The sequence below is a fragment of the Marmota flaviventris genome, chromosome 1 (genome assembly GCF_047511675.1).
Source record: "Marmota flaviventris isolate mMarFla1 chromosome 1, mMarFla1.hap1, whole genome shotgun sequence".
In the NCBI taxonomy this organism is placed as follows: Eukaryota; Metazoa; Chordata; class Mammalia; order Rodentia; family Sciuridae; genus Marmota; species Marmota flaviventris.
Window position 1 is genome coordinate 55,321,843 of NC_092498.1, and position 15,101 is coordinate 55,336,943.

At 35.9% G+C, this 15,101-nt stretch overlaps 1 protein-coding gene across 1 annotated transcript in view; it reads left to right on the forward strand.

Moving 5' to 3' along the window:
- Lamb1 (laminin subunit beta 1) overlaps positions 1 to 14,192 on the forward strand; it is a 72,280-nt gene extending 58,088 nt beyond the window's left edge. The window contains exons 26-34 of the mRNA XM_071612897.1: positions 2,237 to 2,421; positions 3,351 to 3,592; positions 6,230 to 6,433; positions 7,073 to 7,217; positions 8,288 to 8,495; positions 8,799 to 8,940; positions 11,168 to 11,344; positions 12,728 to 12,887; positions 13,038 to 14,192. Of these exons, the coding sequence (XP_071468998.1) occupies positions 2,237 to 2,421; positions 3,351 to 3,592; positions 6,230 to 6,433; positions 7,073 to 7,217; positions 8,288 to 8,495; positions 8,799 to 8,940; positions 11,168 to 11,344; positions 12,728 to 12,887; positions 13,038 to 13,174 (1,600 nt within the window). The 3' untranslated portion in view covers positions 13,175 to 14,192. The remainder of the gene's footprint in view (positions 1 to 2,236; positions 2,422 to 3,350; positions 3,593 to 6,229; positions 6,434 to 7,072; positions 7,218 to 8,287; positions 8,496 to 8,798; positions 8,941 to 11,167; positions 11,345 to 12,727; positions 12,888 to 13,037) is intronic.
- Positions 14,193 to 15,101: the final 909 nt, after the last annotated feature.

The window sequence follows — 15,101 nt, forward strand, 5'->3', positions numbered from 1 at the left end:
GTAAGACTTAGGAGCTGAAGGACAAAACAGAAAGGGATACTAATGTTTGTTTCCCAGATGCTATGGGTTTTTGCTGCAATTCCCTATCTAGGCAAGAACAAGAGGATTGTTTTACAGCTAAGTCCTGTCCATTAAGGAGGTGATTTTACATGATGACTGAAGTTCAGTAACTTTTTTTTTGGTATGGTGACACTTAAATCAGCATATCTAAGGCAACATAACTAATTACTGACATCATTAGCTCAAGTGCCTTATCCTTCTAGATTTAATGTTAACTGATCCCTTGACTTTTTAAAGCCTTAGATTTTCTGCCCAAGACCATGTAGTTGACCAGGGAGTTAAGAAATGTCTGATGTGGAGTAATAATGCATTTAATGAGGCATTTTACCTCATTAAGAAACTTAGCCTCCTCATGTGCAGCAATCACAAGTTTTGGTAGGCCATTTTCTGAGTGCAGGCCCATTTAGGGAGAGATTCTTGGCCTGGATTTCATGCCCCTATTTGAGAACCAAAAAATCCAGTGTCCTTGGAGAGCCTGCCAGGAGATTACATTCTAGAAAAGCTCTGTTTCTAACCCGACTACTCTGAGGTAGACTGTAAGCATCTAAGGAAAACTAGCTTCATAAATTTTTTTAACATTATCCAAGAATGTACTATTTTATGATATGAAGTTATCTTTCATAAAAAAAAATCAATATTACAGGGTTGGGGGTATAGTTTAGTGGTAGAGCATTCATCTAGCTTGTATGAGGCCCTGGGTTCAGTCCCCAGCATCACACACCCACACACACACCCACACACACACACATTAGTTTTGATTTTTTATTGTAATTATTTTTGAGACCTGAGAAGAAATGAAAGTCTTTTTTGAACCAACAGATTGACAGGGAAAAGTTGAAAAAATAAACTATTATCCACAGGAAAAAAAGTCATTGGGTTTCTAAAATATAATTAATCTACAAATAGAAGGAACCTGTAAAGTGTTATTCTTTTAAGTTAGGTCATTCGTGGTATTATTTGAGGTTTAAACATAATTTTTACCCAGCTTGTTTTTCTTTTAAGAGACAGGGTCTCAATATGTTGTCCATACTGGCACTGATTTCCCAGACTTGAGATCTTCCTGCTTTGGCCTGAGTAGCTGACCTATATGTGCATGCCACCATGCCTCAGTCATTTTCCCAGTTTTTTGTACTATTATATTCCTGAGAAGACAGTTATATTCAATTAGATAAACCAGTAATTCCCAGAAATAAGTCTTCTCAAATATTTCTTTGCCTCTCCCCCAGCCCCCTCATACACACACACACACACACACACACACACATATCACATCACATACTGCATGTACAACAACTTTGGAACATGAAGATGTATCACAAAATGCAGTTTGGTCTGGATTACAAAGAAATATGTGAAAGCTACATGTTTCTTTCTCAGTAGATGATCACCTTTTTTCTTATGAAAAATGGAAGGGCAGTTTGGTGTAAGGAGACGCATTTGATGCAACCTTGCCTGAAGAAGGCATATATGAAAAGCTGGTTTGGTGGTTCCTGTTGTCTTCATGGTGGGCTATAGAGTTTCCTCTCTGCATGTTCCATCTTGCAGGAGATCCTTGAGATTCATAGAACATTTTTGGAAGGTGGCTGGAAGGCATAATTCTACACTAAAATCATTTGTTGACTTTTAAGTCTGTGCAGTTATGTGGGCCTCAAGTTGCTTACACATGGAGCTGAGACCCGCACTGACCTGTGTTGTTTTACAGCAGGGACTTGGAACCCATCCACAGCCGCCCACCACAACCCAGCTGGGTGTTCATCTGGGCTTTCTTCAAAGTCTTTTAAGAAAGAAAACTCCTTAGATATAGTAGAATCTCTTGTAAGAGTAAAATCAGTACTTAGAGATGGAATTGTTACAAATTACTAAATTGGTTTTGAAGTCACAGAGAGTAACAGATACAGCTGGGCACAATGTGGCATCCCTATAATCTCAGCAGCTCAGGAGGCTGAGGCAGAAGGACTGCAAATTCAAGACCAACACAGGCAATTTAGACTCTGTCTCAGAATTTTTCTAAAAATGGCTGGGGATGAAGCTCAGTGATAGAGTGACTCTGGGTTCAATCCCAGTCCCTGGAGAGAGGGGGAAATAGTAGATACAGTATTAGAAAATGTAAAAGTGAGATTTTACAATTCTCCTTTGATTTATTTTAAATAGGTAACCTCATTTTTCTTTTTTATAGGAAACTAACCAAAGATGTTACAGAAAAGATGGCTCAAGTAGAAGTAAAATTATCTAACACAGCTTCACAAAGCAACAGCACAGCCAAAGAACTGGATTCCCTACAGGCAGAAGCCGAGAGCCTCGACAATACTGTGAAAGAACTTGCTGAACAACTGGAATTTATCAAAAACTCAGATATTAGGGGTGAGCACATTTTTGTGCAAATTCTCAATCCTAGATAATACATTTCACCATCTGCCTCACATTTTAAATAATACTGAGAAAAAACTGTTTTCTAATAGTTCCTAAACTTTTCTCATGGAACTTGTGGGCACAAATGGGGATACTAAAGTCTCTATTTTACAAAGATGGGACTTGGGGCACAGAAAGACTGAGACACAGCAAAAGCTCCGCAGGGTGAGTGGCAACAGTTGTTACATGGGTTCCACTTCCTAATTTTTCCAGTTAATGATTTAATCTTTTGGCCTTTCTTGGAAAGAAGCTTTTCTGAATAGCAAATACAATAAGTTGGTAATTCTGCAAATCCTTTCACATTTGAGAATATTGCTTGGTCCAGGAAGTCATTTTTCTGAATCCTTCATTTATTGGTATTACAGACCACATAGTACCTCCCCCAAAAGCAAAAGAATGTAGAAATAGTAATCACACTATTTATCCTATTTTATGCACAACTGTTTTTTTCTTGTTTAACTAGGTCCCTAAAGTTAAAACACATTATGCTGTTGGGCACATGATACTGGTCATTTGAGTGGACCTGAATAGTAAAAAAAGAAAAGGAAAAAGCATCTGAACATATAATCTACAGACTTCCCAACACCAACAATTTAGAAAGAACTAGATGTTTGCCTATGAATAGAAACAACATATATATGTGATTAATTTCTCATCTCTCACCTTAATGTTTGGCATCCTTCAGAGCTCAACTAGGTGCTAATGGGACAGACTAGGTTCACTAGTCATGAGAGGAAAGCTCTACTTCTTCATAAAGATTTTTTTTTTTTTCTGAATTCTAAAACTTTACAGTAAGTTTAGGGCATCAAATATGGATGTAGCTTGGCTAGGAAATCAGGTACAATGAGATTAATTGTGGGCGATTTCATTTCCTGCCCCAGGTGCCTTGGATAGTATTACCAAGTATTTCCAGACCTCTCTTGATGCAGAAGAGAGGGTGAATGCCTCCACCACAGATCCCAATAGCACTGTGGAACAGTCTGCTCTCACCCGGGACAAAGTAGAAGACCTGATGTTGGAGAGAGAATCCCAGTTCAGGGAAAAACAAGAAGAACAGGCTCGCCTTCTGGATGAACTGGCAGGCAAACTACAAAGTCTAGACCTTTCAGCTGCTGCTGAAATGGTAAGGTTTGGGGTTTGGCCTCACTTCTGCGGTATGCTAGGAGAAAACACTGTTAAGAGTGAAAACTCCCAGGCTTAGCTCTCCCAGCCAGTGTCGGGTATCCATGACCAAGTCAGATAAACAGAGTATGCGCTTTCCCAGCCTTCCCCCTCTTCCAGCTATTTCTCTGTGGCGCAACCAAACAATCATGACCACTTTCTCACACTGTTGTATTAACTGAATGACTTTTTATTGAAGCATGATCCTTTTTATGATGTGATTTCTGTCTTTTATAACCTTATTCTGATTTGAAGTGCAAAATGTATCTCAGTGGGGGAATTCAGAATCATTCTGTGAGAGACTTTCCAAAAGAATCAGAGCAAAAGAATTTTTTCCATGGGTGTTAGCTAAGATGATCCTTTGTTCCAGTAACTTTACCTGGTGAAGATTAAGCCTGAAACTGGCTTAGAAAGTAGATTAATTTCCTAGAAGCTTTTAAAAGTAATTTTGGAGCCAAATGAAATTGAGTAGTGAGTTTAATGAAAGGCAGAAGGCCAAAGGAGAGCCAAACTGAGTCTGTTTCTTCCTCCTGTTTCCTTTCAATTTTTTTATGGAAGGATACATGAGAAAATTTGGAGGGTATTTTTTATAGAATAAGACTATATTTGCATTCTCTGATCCTAGAAACAGAGGAACAGTAAGAGAGATGGTGTTTTTTGAGTTGAAAGAGTTGACTTCATTATCACTTTGTTTTAGCCATGGTCCCTCCTTCCCCCATACCTCTCACTTTCTCTGAAATCAGTGAAAACATGCTGTCTGTACTGTATTGTGACCAATTTTGTTGATGTCTGTAAGGTTTGATAATATCTTGTGAAGCTTTATAGCACCTAGAAGTAGGGAGTATGTAGAGATTTCACCATTTATTAAATGAAAAAATTAAAGAAAAGCAAAGGCTTAGAACCATGTATAAACTGTACCTAACAGTAGATAAAGCTGTTACAGATGGATACGCCATTCTTTCAGTCTTTTTAGCATGCTAGTTTCTTACTGCAGTTCAGAGATTTTGTGATTACTGATTTTTTTTAATTAGAATTCATAAGGAAGCAATCTTGATTCTAATTCAAAAAACTAGTCATCATGAAATCCCTAAACTGCAGTAAGAAACTAGAATGCTAACAGACCTTTGATCTGTTAAGAGAGCATCTTGGGAGCAGTGGTGGGTGGGCACCCCACTACAAAAGCACGCCTTCTCTGGCAGGCTTTTCCACCTTTCAGCTTCCTCGAGATTAGCCAGTTTTGCCAGTTCTCTTACTGTGTTTTTGTCTTTGTTCATTATCCTATGAGAACTCTTTGGGTTCTATACTGTCTTTTTCTTGTAAAAAGACATATTTTTATCCCTTTGTGTTTTCCTAGTACCTCCTGGTTCTTTATCTTTGTTGATATTCAGCTAGAACCATGCTGTTTTTCTCCTGCCTGCTCCTGTTTGTTGAAACAAAACAGACCTAATGTGCTGTCAGATTGTTTTTACAAAGCATCCCTGAGGTTTTGGCTTCTCCTCTTGATTAGGACTCATATTCTTCTATAGCACACAGATTAAACTTTCTGAAGTTGTTTTATGTATTGTAATCCAAAGATGTGAAAGACTGTTATTTTAGTTATTAATTTAAGATAGTCTTCAAACTTTCAGGCCAGAGAGCTGACTATATCTACTAAACTTCTTAAAAACAATACTATCCTCATTTGGGAGTATTCTGATAACTACTTTTCTATCACAGTAAATTTTTTATTTATAGTATTAGTATTTTCCACAAAAGGTCAGTTCTACACAGTTTCTCTTCCTGCTCAGCCTTTTTCATCATATGGTATACTTGTTATTTCCCAATCTGCATTTGCATATACTTGTTATTTCTCAATTTGTATTTGCATGCCATAACCACTCAGTGATTTTGGGAAGTTTTTGGCAGACAATAAAGGTGGTGTGGGAGGGTGGGTGGGTATTTGTAGTAGGGGATAATTTGGAAAAGCTATAGCTACCTTTGTTCAGACTGCTTTCTCCTTTCTTTTTGCATCTGTAATTTCTCCCACTCCCCTTGCTCAAATTCCACTGGCCAATAAACCCTTCCTCATCTATAACTACAATAATCCTCAGTAGTCTCTCCTTTGCTTACTTTCTTTCACACTTACTGCATCTGATCTGGAGTGCTTCTATCTTCCTCCCTAAATGTGAAAGTTAATAAAAGGCTATAGGCCTTTTTATGTTACCATATGCACCAGAGCAACTAACACAGAGATGGGCCCAAAGTTGTTTCACAATACTTTTTTTTTTTCCTTAAACCAACTGGCTAGGAAGAAAAAAAAGCAACATTCTGTGGCTCCAACATGACAGAATCCAAATGGATAAAGCAGATAATGTTTATATCCTGAGTATGGCCCATATGATATTCTAATTCATTTGGGCAAGATTGAGGGATGTAAGTTTTATTTCATTATAGATTTGCTGATTCCTGAGCCCATTGTTTCTCTCTCCTGAACACTGTGTTTTTAAACACCCTTGCCAAGGACTACATGCTCTCTAGGGCCACCCAGGCCCTGCACAGCTGTTATATTGCAGTAGATTCACTCTCTGAACTCTTGTGCCTGATCTTTGGCTTCTTGCAGACATGTGGGACGCCTCCAGGGGCTGATTGTTCTGAGACTGAATGTGGTGGCCCCAACTGCAGAACTGATGAAGGACAGAAGAAGTGTGGGGGACCTGGCTGTGGTGGTCTGGTCACTGTTGCCCACAGTGCCTGGCAGAAAGCTATGGACTTTGACCGAGATGTCCTGAGTGCTCTGGCTGAAGTGGAACAACTCTCCAAAATGGTAATTCAGTGAATGGCCTCAGTATTGTTTTTTGTTGGTTTGCTTTGTTATAGACTGGAGGATTTGAAAGGTTGTGATCAACTCTAAATGCTAACTAAAATGAAATGGTAATTTCAGTGTCAAGTATGAAAGTTCATGTTTTTGTGTGGCCAAGGAAAGTGATAAAGAGGTATTATTTATTCATAGAGTTTAAGAATTTGCTTTCTCCTCAACAGAATAGCACATGCTTTGGGTGTAGGAAGCTCAAATCTTAGATAAGCAAGATTTTGAGAACTGTTAAACTGTAGCAGGTTAATGAATACATCCATCTATACTACAAAAATCCTATGCTAAATTATTTGGCATTTGTAAAAGTACTTATGTTGGTACTTGAGGAAAAAACTAGGGAACATTTTATAAACCAGATGTTTTGGGAGAGTTAAAAAAAGTTGGAAAAAAATTAAATGCTAGCCCTATCCACGTAAGAATACTGTATATGAATTTGTGTACTAAATATTTTGGCTATTTAGGAATACAATACTTGGTTAAATGGGACAAATTTGTTTCCCAGAGACATGATTATAATACTAAAAACTAACATTCTGGTCTGCTTCAGAAAGGATGAAATTGTTTCATAAATAATTTATTCTTTATATTTAGGTATCTGAAGCAAAACTGAGGGCAGATGAGGCAAAACAGAATGCTCAGGATGTTCTGTTGAAAACAAATGCTACCAAAGAAAAAGTAGACAAGAGCAATGAGGATCTGAGAAATCTGATCAAGCAAATCAGAAACTTTTTGACTGGTAAGGATATTTTTCATTTTACTTATACTTTTTGGGGATCCATTTTTATGTTCGTTTGACAACCTAAAAACACATACAGCTTAAAAAATGAACAAGTGTCTGATATTATTGAGGCCTAATCATCTTTCACATTTGACATTTGAAACTCCCTGGCTTCCATAATACATTATTCTGATTTTCCTACTTCTTTGACTCTGAATACTCCTTCTCTGTTTCTCTTTCCCTTTCTATAATTTTCCAAATCTAGGAAGTTTATAAGGAATATCACAACACTTCATATCTGCATTTGCTTCCTTCCAACCTTATATTTTCATTGTAAGGGCAAGGGCTTTAGCTCAGTGGTAAAGTGCTTGCCTAGCATGCTCAAGGTCCTGGGTTTGATCCCCAGAACTACAGGGGGAAAGTTCCACTGCCTTCAATCCTAGCTTTAAATGCTTGCCTCTGTGGTATTCCAGAATCCAAACAACTCACTCTGCTAGGCCTTCACATAACATGCTCTGCCTATACTAGTAGTCTTCATCCAGAAATCTTCCAAATTTGGAAATCTTCCAGACCTGCTCAGTACTTCCCTTACTCTATCTACAGCCTACCTTTGTTGCTTTGTTTCTTTATCTAAGAAAGATTTAAAAAAAAAAAAAGGCACTTTTAGGAAATAGCATAGACTCTGTTCAACAATTTTCAAAATTGTACTTTAGGACACTGTTCGACTATTTTTATAAAGCAGCTCAAAAGTAACGCACAACCAGTGTCTTTGTGATTGAGCACCAACATCTTAAAACTGTAATTTTGATAATCACTGGAAAGCAACAAAGGCCAAAATGTCTGTTTCTAATGACCAATTCTAGAGCCTACAGCCTACTCCAGACTATGACAATTCTGGTAATACTGTCTGCAGCCCAAAAGTGACCCACATAGTTAACACCATGTAGGTCTGTGTAGGTCTCATCTCCTTACCCAGTTAGGTTATAAATTCTTAAACAGGAAGTGTGGGTATCTCTTGGTGAAATCACATCAAAGATAACTGATGTGGTTAAATGAGTTATGATTTTTAACCTCTTTGCTTTTCACAGAGGATAGTGCTGATTTGGACAGCATTGAAGCTGTTGCTAATGAAGTACTGAAAATGGAAATGCCTAGCACCCCACAGCAGTTACAGAACTTGACAGAAGACATCCGTGAACGAGTTGAAAGCCTTTCTCAAGTAGAGGTTATTCTACAGCAGAGTGCTGCTGACATTGCCAGAGCTGAAATGTTGTTGGAAGAAGCTAAGAGAGCCAGGTATCTGAGACACCATTGCATGTAGGGGACATATTGGTGTTGCTAGCTTGGATTACAAAAGGATTTCATTGACCAAGGAAATACCAAGGAATGACCTCTGTGAATCTCTCTGGGTCTTTTCAGCAAGACTATCTTTAAAAAAAAAAAAAAAAAATGTTCTTTGCTAGGCTTGGTGGTGCATACCTGTAATCACAGTGACTGTAGGCTAAGGGGAGGATCACAAGTCCCAGGCCAGCCTCAACAACTTAGCAAGCCTACTTTTTTTTCATGTTAACAAAGAGTATGTTTCATTCTTTTATACAGCAAAAGTGCAACAGATGTTAAAATCACAGCAGATATGGTAAAGGAAGCTCTGGAGGAAGCAGAAAAGGCCCAAATTGCAGCAGAGAAGGCAATTAAACAAGCAGATGAAGATATCCAAGGAACCCAGAACCTGTTAACTTCAGTAAGATGTTATAGTCATAGTTGAATGTGGGGAAAAAATACCCATTTTATCATCCCCTTTTAAGTAGAAAAGTACATTTATCAATGAACAAGAATTCTTCCAACTCTGTAGTAAAAAGGATTCCTTTAATTTAAATAAATTGGAACTACTACTCCCTTAGCACAGATGCTAAAACTGAGTGGTGGAATTTTCAAGGAGGATAAAAAAGGACTGTAATGACACTGGACCATTAAGTCCCCTTCCTTTTTGCCTCCACAAAAAGCCCTCTGTCCAATAGTATGAAGTATAGTATTAAATTTCAAAATTCCATTTTAGGATACTGTCCCACTATTTTTTTTTTAAAGCAGCCCAAAAGTGACCCACATAGTTAACACCAGTGATTATTCACAAAAACTGTGTTATAGTTTTGATAATCATTGGAAAGTAACAAAAATGAAAAATGTCTTTTTCCAATGCCCAATTCTAGAAGAACCTAATAGAAACCTTATAGCTGAATAATCTATTCTGTTCAGAATGCATGAAAAACTTAAATGTTTTTTCTTTTCTTTATAAGCAAAATACTAAGGGATTTCCAGATATTAAAGGCACTAAGAAAAGCATTTCAGATTTATTTAGTGCTATTCTAACAATCCTCTTGCCTCTTAACAGAAATAATTCAAACAATTCTATTTTTTTTTTTTCCCATTTTTAGGAAAGTGGCTTTATGCTTGTGTTTTGTTGTTGTTATTATTGTTGTTGTTTTAATGGGTGAAGAAAACTTGATGACTAATTGAATTCCTATACTTCGTAAGCACCCACACTTGGCACTTTCAGTCTTCTCAGGCTAACCATCATCTGTTTAAAACCTGGGAGATGGTTTTTCAACATTGTTTTGCTACCACTAGTTGATGCAAAACTGTGTTCCTCTATTCTACTGCCTCAGTGAAATGAAACTTGCCAGTTGCTTAGCCATTGTTCCTTAAATTTTGAGACCATATAAGGTCTCTTCTCCAGTCTGTTTAGAAAAATATTTTTTAAAAATTGTTTCTTTTCCAGACTATGCTATAACCATTTAAATATTTTGATTTTTATTTCTGTCTCTAGGTTGTTCCAATTTCTTAATTCTGCTAATAATATTTTAATGAACTTTTATTTATTTTAATGACTTTTTAAAAATTAGTTTTTAAGAGCAAATTGGAAAATATTATAGTTGAAATATATGGTTTGATGATATGTTAAGAAGGTGGATATTTTTCAGGGACTCTGGGGGCAGGAAGTGTTTTAGATCAGTAACAATAAGAAACAAAGAGAACCTCTAACTAAACCATGCTAGCAAAAGCTTGTGTAAATCTATTCACTATTGTCTAAGAATTATTATTTCTCTCCAAGACTTTTTTTTCTAAATTAACAAGTAGGTGAACTTTATGAGACTGAGGATCATTTGGTTTGAAATATTTGTAAATTTTTGCATATTCCATACTCAAATTCATATTAAGACAGTATGGTTACTCAGTTATTTCTATGGGATTGACCTACCTTGAGCATCACCTTTAATACAAACTAAATGGTCAGTGAAATTTGGCTATTCTGTCATAGGCAAGAATAGCTGCCTACTTTGGCTAGCTTTTTGGAAACAATGTTCATTCATCCCACTTAACATTTTCCCAGACAAGATACTCTTTCCCTAAATAATTCTCCATATGTATAGTTTTCAGCTATACTTTCCTAGACCATATGCCTTCTCACAATCTTATAAAAACTTTGCAGAGTTGAACATTCATTAGCTGAAACCTCTACTGCTAGAGCATAACATTTTTTTAAAAAAAAAGTATGAAAATTATATTTCTCACTCACATTCATTTGGAAATTCATGTGGAAGTCCCTCATCTCACAGCTGCTTATTTGTGAACATTCTTTAGGCAGTTTATGAGTGTCCCTAAAATGCTTTCTTACCTACTTCAAGCTTCCTGGGGCTTGTTTTTAATGTCAAATAAGAAAAAGAATTTCCATCAATCTCAGCTTAGATCATTGGAAGTACTAAATGAATAATGTGAACAAATACATGAGATGTAATGAGGACTAAAGTATGGCTCTTCTTATAACTTTTATCAAAATTATATTTTTAATTACTTGACATAGAAAAAAATGACATAGCATCCTTCTAAATCTTCCACTAAACTTGTACTCATAGTATTCTTACCATTTCTTAAACTAATGATTGGCTGGGTTCTTGAAATTATACTTGTAGATTGAATCTGAAACAGCAGCTTCCGAGGAAACACTGTCCAATGCCTCCCAGCGCCTCAGTGAACTAGAAAAGAACGTGGTAGAACTTAAACGGAAGGCTGCCCATAACTCTGAGGAGGCAGAATACATTGAAAAAGTAGTATATACTGTAAAACAAAGTGCAGAAGATGTTAAGAAGGTAAGTAAATCTTTGAACTTCACAGCTAAGTTAATAAAATCTCAACAAATCTCTTCCTTGTCTAACTTAGGATTAATAAGGGACAGATAATAAGGGACATGGTTATTCACCAGAAACATTCCAAATGACCTATTTTGAAATAAGTTTTTAAAGATATAAATAGAAAAGTATAGAAGTAGATATTAGAAGGGTCCAATCAATATGACTTAGGACCTCAAATCCCAACTGGAATTAATTTAACCTAGGGGTAAGTCTTAAAATACGTATACTGAACTTGTATGTCTATATTTTAATCAGAAAGATCTTTATAGCATATAGTAATTTGAGAATACTTTAAAAGCCATTTGAGAATACTTTAAAAGCAGAATGGAAAAAGCCTAGATCTCAATATAGAGAATGGCTTGTAGGAAATCAAATCTCACCTCTTTCAGACTCATTTTGAATTAACTACCCCTTCTCATTAGAAGGTACTATATTTTGCAGAGAAAATTTTAATTCCTTCCTACTCAGAATTTTTCCTAAGTTGCTGTAGTTTCGTTGTTTAATATTTTTTAGTTGTAGTTGAACACAATACCTTTATTTTATTTATTTTTTTAATGTGGTACTGAAGATCAAACCCAGCGTCTCGCATGTGTTAGGCAAGTGCTCTACCACTGAGCCACAACCCCAGCCCCACTTGCTATAGTTTCTAAGTACATAAATGTTAACTTCCCTACACCACTCAGTGAAGAGAATAAAACAATATATGAAGTTTATTGCAGCTATCATTTCTGCTGTAGTTTCCTACAGTTTGAAGGGCAAAAGTCTCCCAAGTAGTCTGCTTATAAGGCATTTTACATAAAAATGACATAACAATGAAGAACAAAATACCTTGAAATGAAATTTCCATGACTACTGTTTGAACAGTTTTCAGGAGAATCATTTGTAGCTACTTTTCTTAAACCAATGCAATTCTCTCCTTACCCACTTTTTTTATATTGCTATAATCTTACTCTTCTTTCCTAATTTTTTTGTTTGCCCTTTTCCTTGGATTTCCTGATGTCCAGTTTCAAACCCTGTATTAGTCAAAATGCAGATGGATCCTTCATCTCTTCAGAATGGACTTTCTTTGATGTCTAGTCTACTTTATGAAGCTCTCCATGTAGTTAAGCTACTTTTCTATGGAAAAATGTTCATCTGAGGGCTTAGATGCAATGCCAAAATTTTTCTGAAAAAAACAATTTTTGAAATCATAACTTAATATGAAGCCTGCACAGTGTTCAGAATGTTAGCCTTGCGAATTAGTATCTTTATGGTCCAAGCTTGCTGCAATTAATTATACAATGACTCTTAGATATAACTACTGACATTATCACCTCTTTGTGTCTAAATGTGGAACTGCAGACTCTGGACAGTGAACTTGATGAAAAGTATAAGAAAGTAGAAAATTTAATTGCCAAAAAATCTGAAGAGTCGGCTGATGCCAGAAGGAAAGCTGAAATGCTACAAAATGAAGCAAAAACACTTCTGGCTCAAGCAAACAGCAAACTGCAACTACTCAAAGGTGGGTCTTTTTTCACTTGGGCTCACTTTTTCTTTAAAGGGTGAAAGTCTATTAGCTTTATCTTAGGTAAGCAAATAGAGCCTTATAAACACAGATTGGACCAGGTTTTCAGATCATCATAGACTTAATGTTTTCTTTTATTTTCCACAGATTTAGAAAGAAAATATGAGGACAATCAAAAATACTTAGAAGATAAAGCTCAAGAATTAGTGAGACTGGAAGGAGAGGTCCGTTCACTCCTTAAGGATATAAGCCAGAAAGTTGCTGTTTATAGCACCTGCTTGTAACAAAGAAGAAAAGGCTATAAGATGGCTGAGGTGACCAAAGTTAAATATAAAATAGTTACATTTAAAAAACTGATATAATGATGTTCAAAATAAAACTCATTACCTATTTAATGTTTTAATCACCAAATTTTGTATGAAGTTAAATAAAGTATGGTGCTTTTATATAAACGGTATAATTCTTACATACATTATTACATTTGCTGATTTAGTGTTCATAAATCCTTTTTAACAAAGAATTTTTTTCAATGTAAAGATGAATTTATAAAAGCTTACTGCCTCCATGAAGACCCGAATTTGTTATGTCTTTAAATAAGCTTTATTACCCATCTTGTCTTGTCACCATCTTCCAAAAATCTACCCCTTAAAAAATCACTTCCAGGTTGGATTCCCTGGTAGAAATTGAGGAGGGATAGCGCCTAAGAAGCCTTCACTGTTTCAGTGACTGCTTAGTTGCTCCAATCTCCAACTCTTGCAAGTATACTTTGCTCTAGGAATGTGTACAAAAGCAATTTCTGTAATTGTGGTTTATAAGTTTTACCACTTAGAATCAGGCCACAGTTTACAGATACTGCTTTTTGCCTTCAGAGCAATGTTACTATTAATCATAAAGTTAAGTCACTACAGTATAATTGCCAAGGCAGTGTCAATTATGTAGCTGAATTAACTAGATTACAGCCCAGCTACTATCTTCTTACACCAAGACTATGCTGTAGACCATTTAATCATCCATATATCCAACACAGCTGCATTTGACATCAGGCCTAGGTAAGTTATGTTAACAGCTGGAATTTAGACAACAAGGCAATGTCCCTCTAGTCTAAGGCAATTATTTGTCACTTTTTTTGAATCCTAATAACAAAGTGGTAGTATCTTACCATTAGAGCAACTATTATTTTTTCTTAAATAGCAAAAACCATCTCTGTTCCCCATGCCTTTTTAGTTAAAATTTAAAAAGCTTTCACTTTATAATAATTTTAAACTTAAGCTCACTCTTCACAGGCCCTCATAATACTGAAAACTAAGTAGCTAACAGTAAGTGAACATTTAAACATTTATTCCTAGGACTTTATTTCCCACCTCATACTGAATGGAACCCTTATGATGGGTTTATTTCATTCAATTCCTTAACTACAAATTTTCCCTGAAATTTAAATAAACTAGCACCAAAATATTGAGTTTTTTTTTTTAAGATGAAGGTCACTTGCAATAATAGCAAGGTAAACTACCACACCAACTCTTCTACTACTAACAACTGCAAACTCTGAACAAGATATATTTAACAAAAACTGTAAAGGCACTGGAGAGCAACCAAAACAGATGGGAAGTTAGGTGAGTTGACACTAAAGCAGGAAACAAAAACTGACTGAATGTCCTGTTTTAAAAAGCTGTCACTTGAGGAAAGCAAAAAGCAAGTTTCTTTGTTAGAGAATCAGAAGAAAATTTGGGGCAACCCCAACAGCTGGAATATGAAGGGGAAAGTCTCAAGGAAAGTAAAGACCCCCTTGGCCCAATTCCTAACTAATTTTTAAACTACATATATATATTCAGGCAGCTAAAATAATAGAAATTTTAGCAGTTCCCCTACCCAACAAAAGTATGGAGTTTAAGTCAACTGCCCAATTAATTTTTTTCAATATTTTTCAGAGTTATGTAAGAGAAGCCAGTGTTTATAGTACATCAGTCATGACTATGATATAATCCCTAAGATCACTAAACACAATAAAGGAAAATGTGAACCATATAATGTAATTAAAGACTAATAAACTTTTCCTTTTAGCTACAATCAACTGACTGTAATCTGTATGGAGAGTAAGGTACTATCTCCAAACTTTCCTTAAAACTATAACCTTTAGATTGCAATCCAGTGAATATCTAGTTTGCGTATTGCTAATATTTTAAATTTTTATGTTCCTTTTTAGAAGTCTCT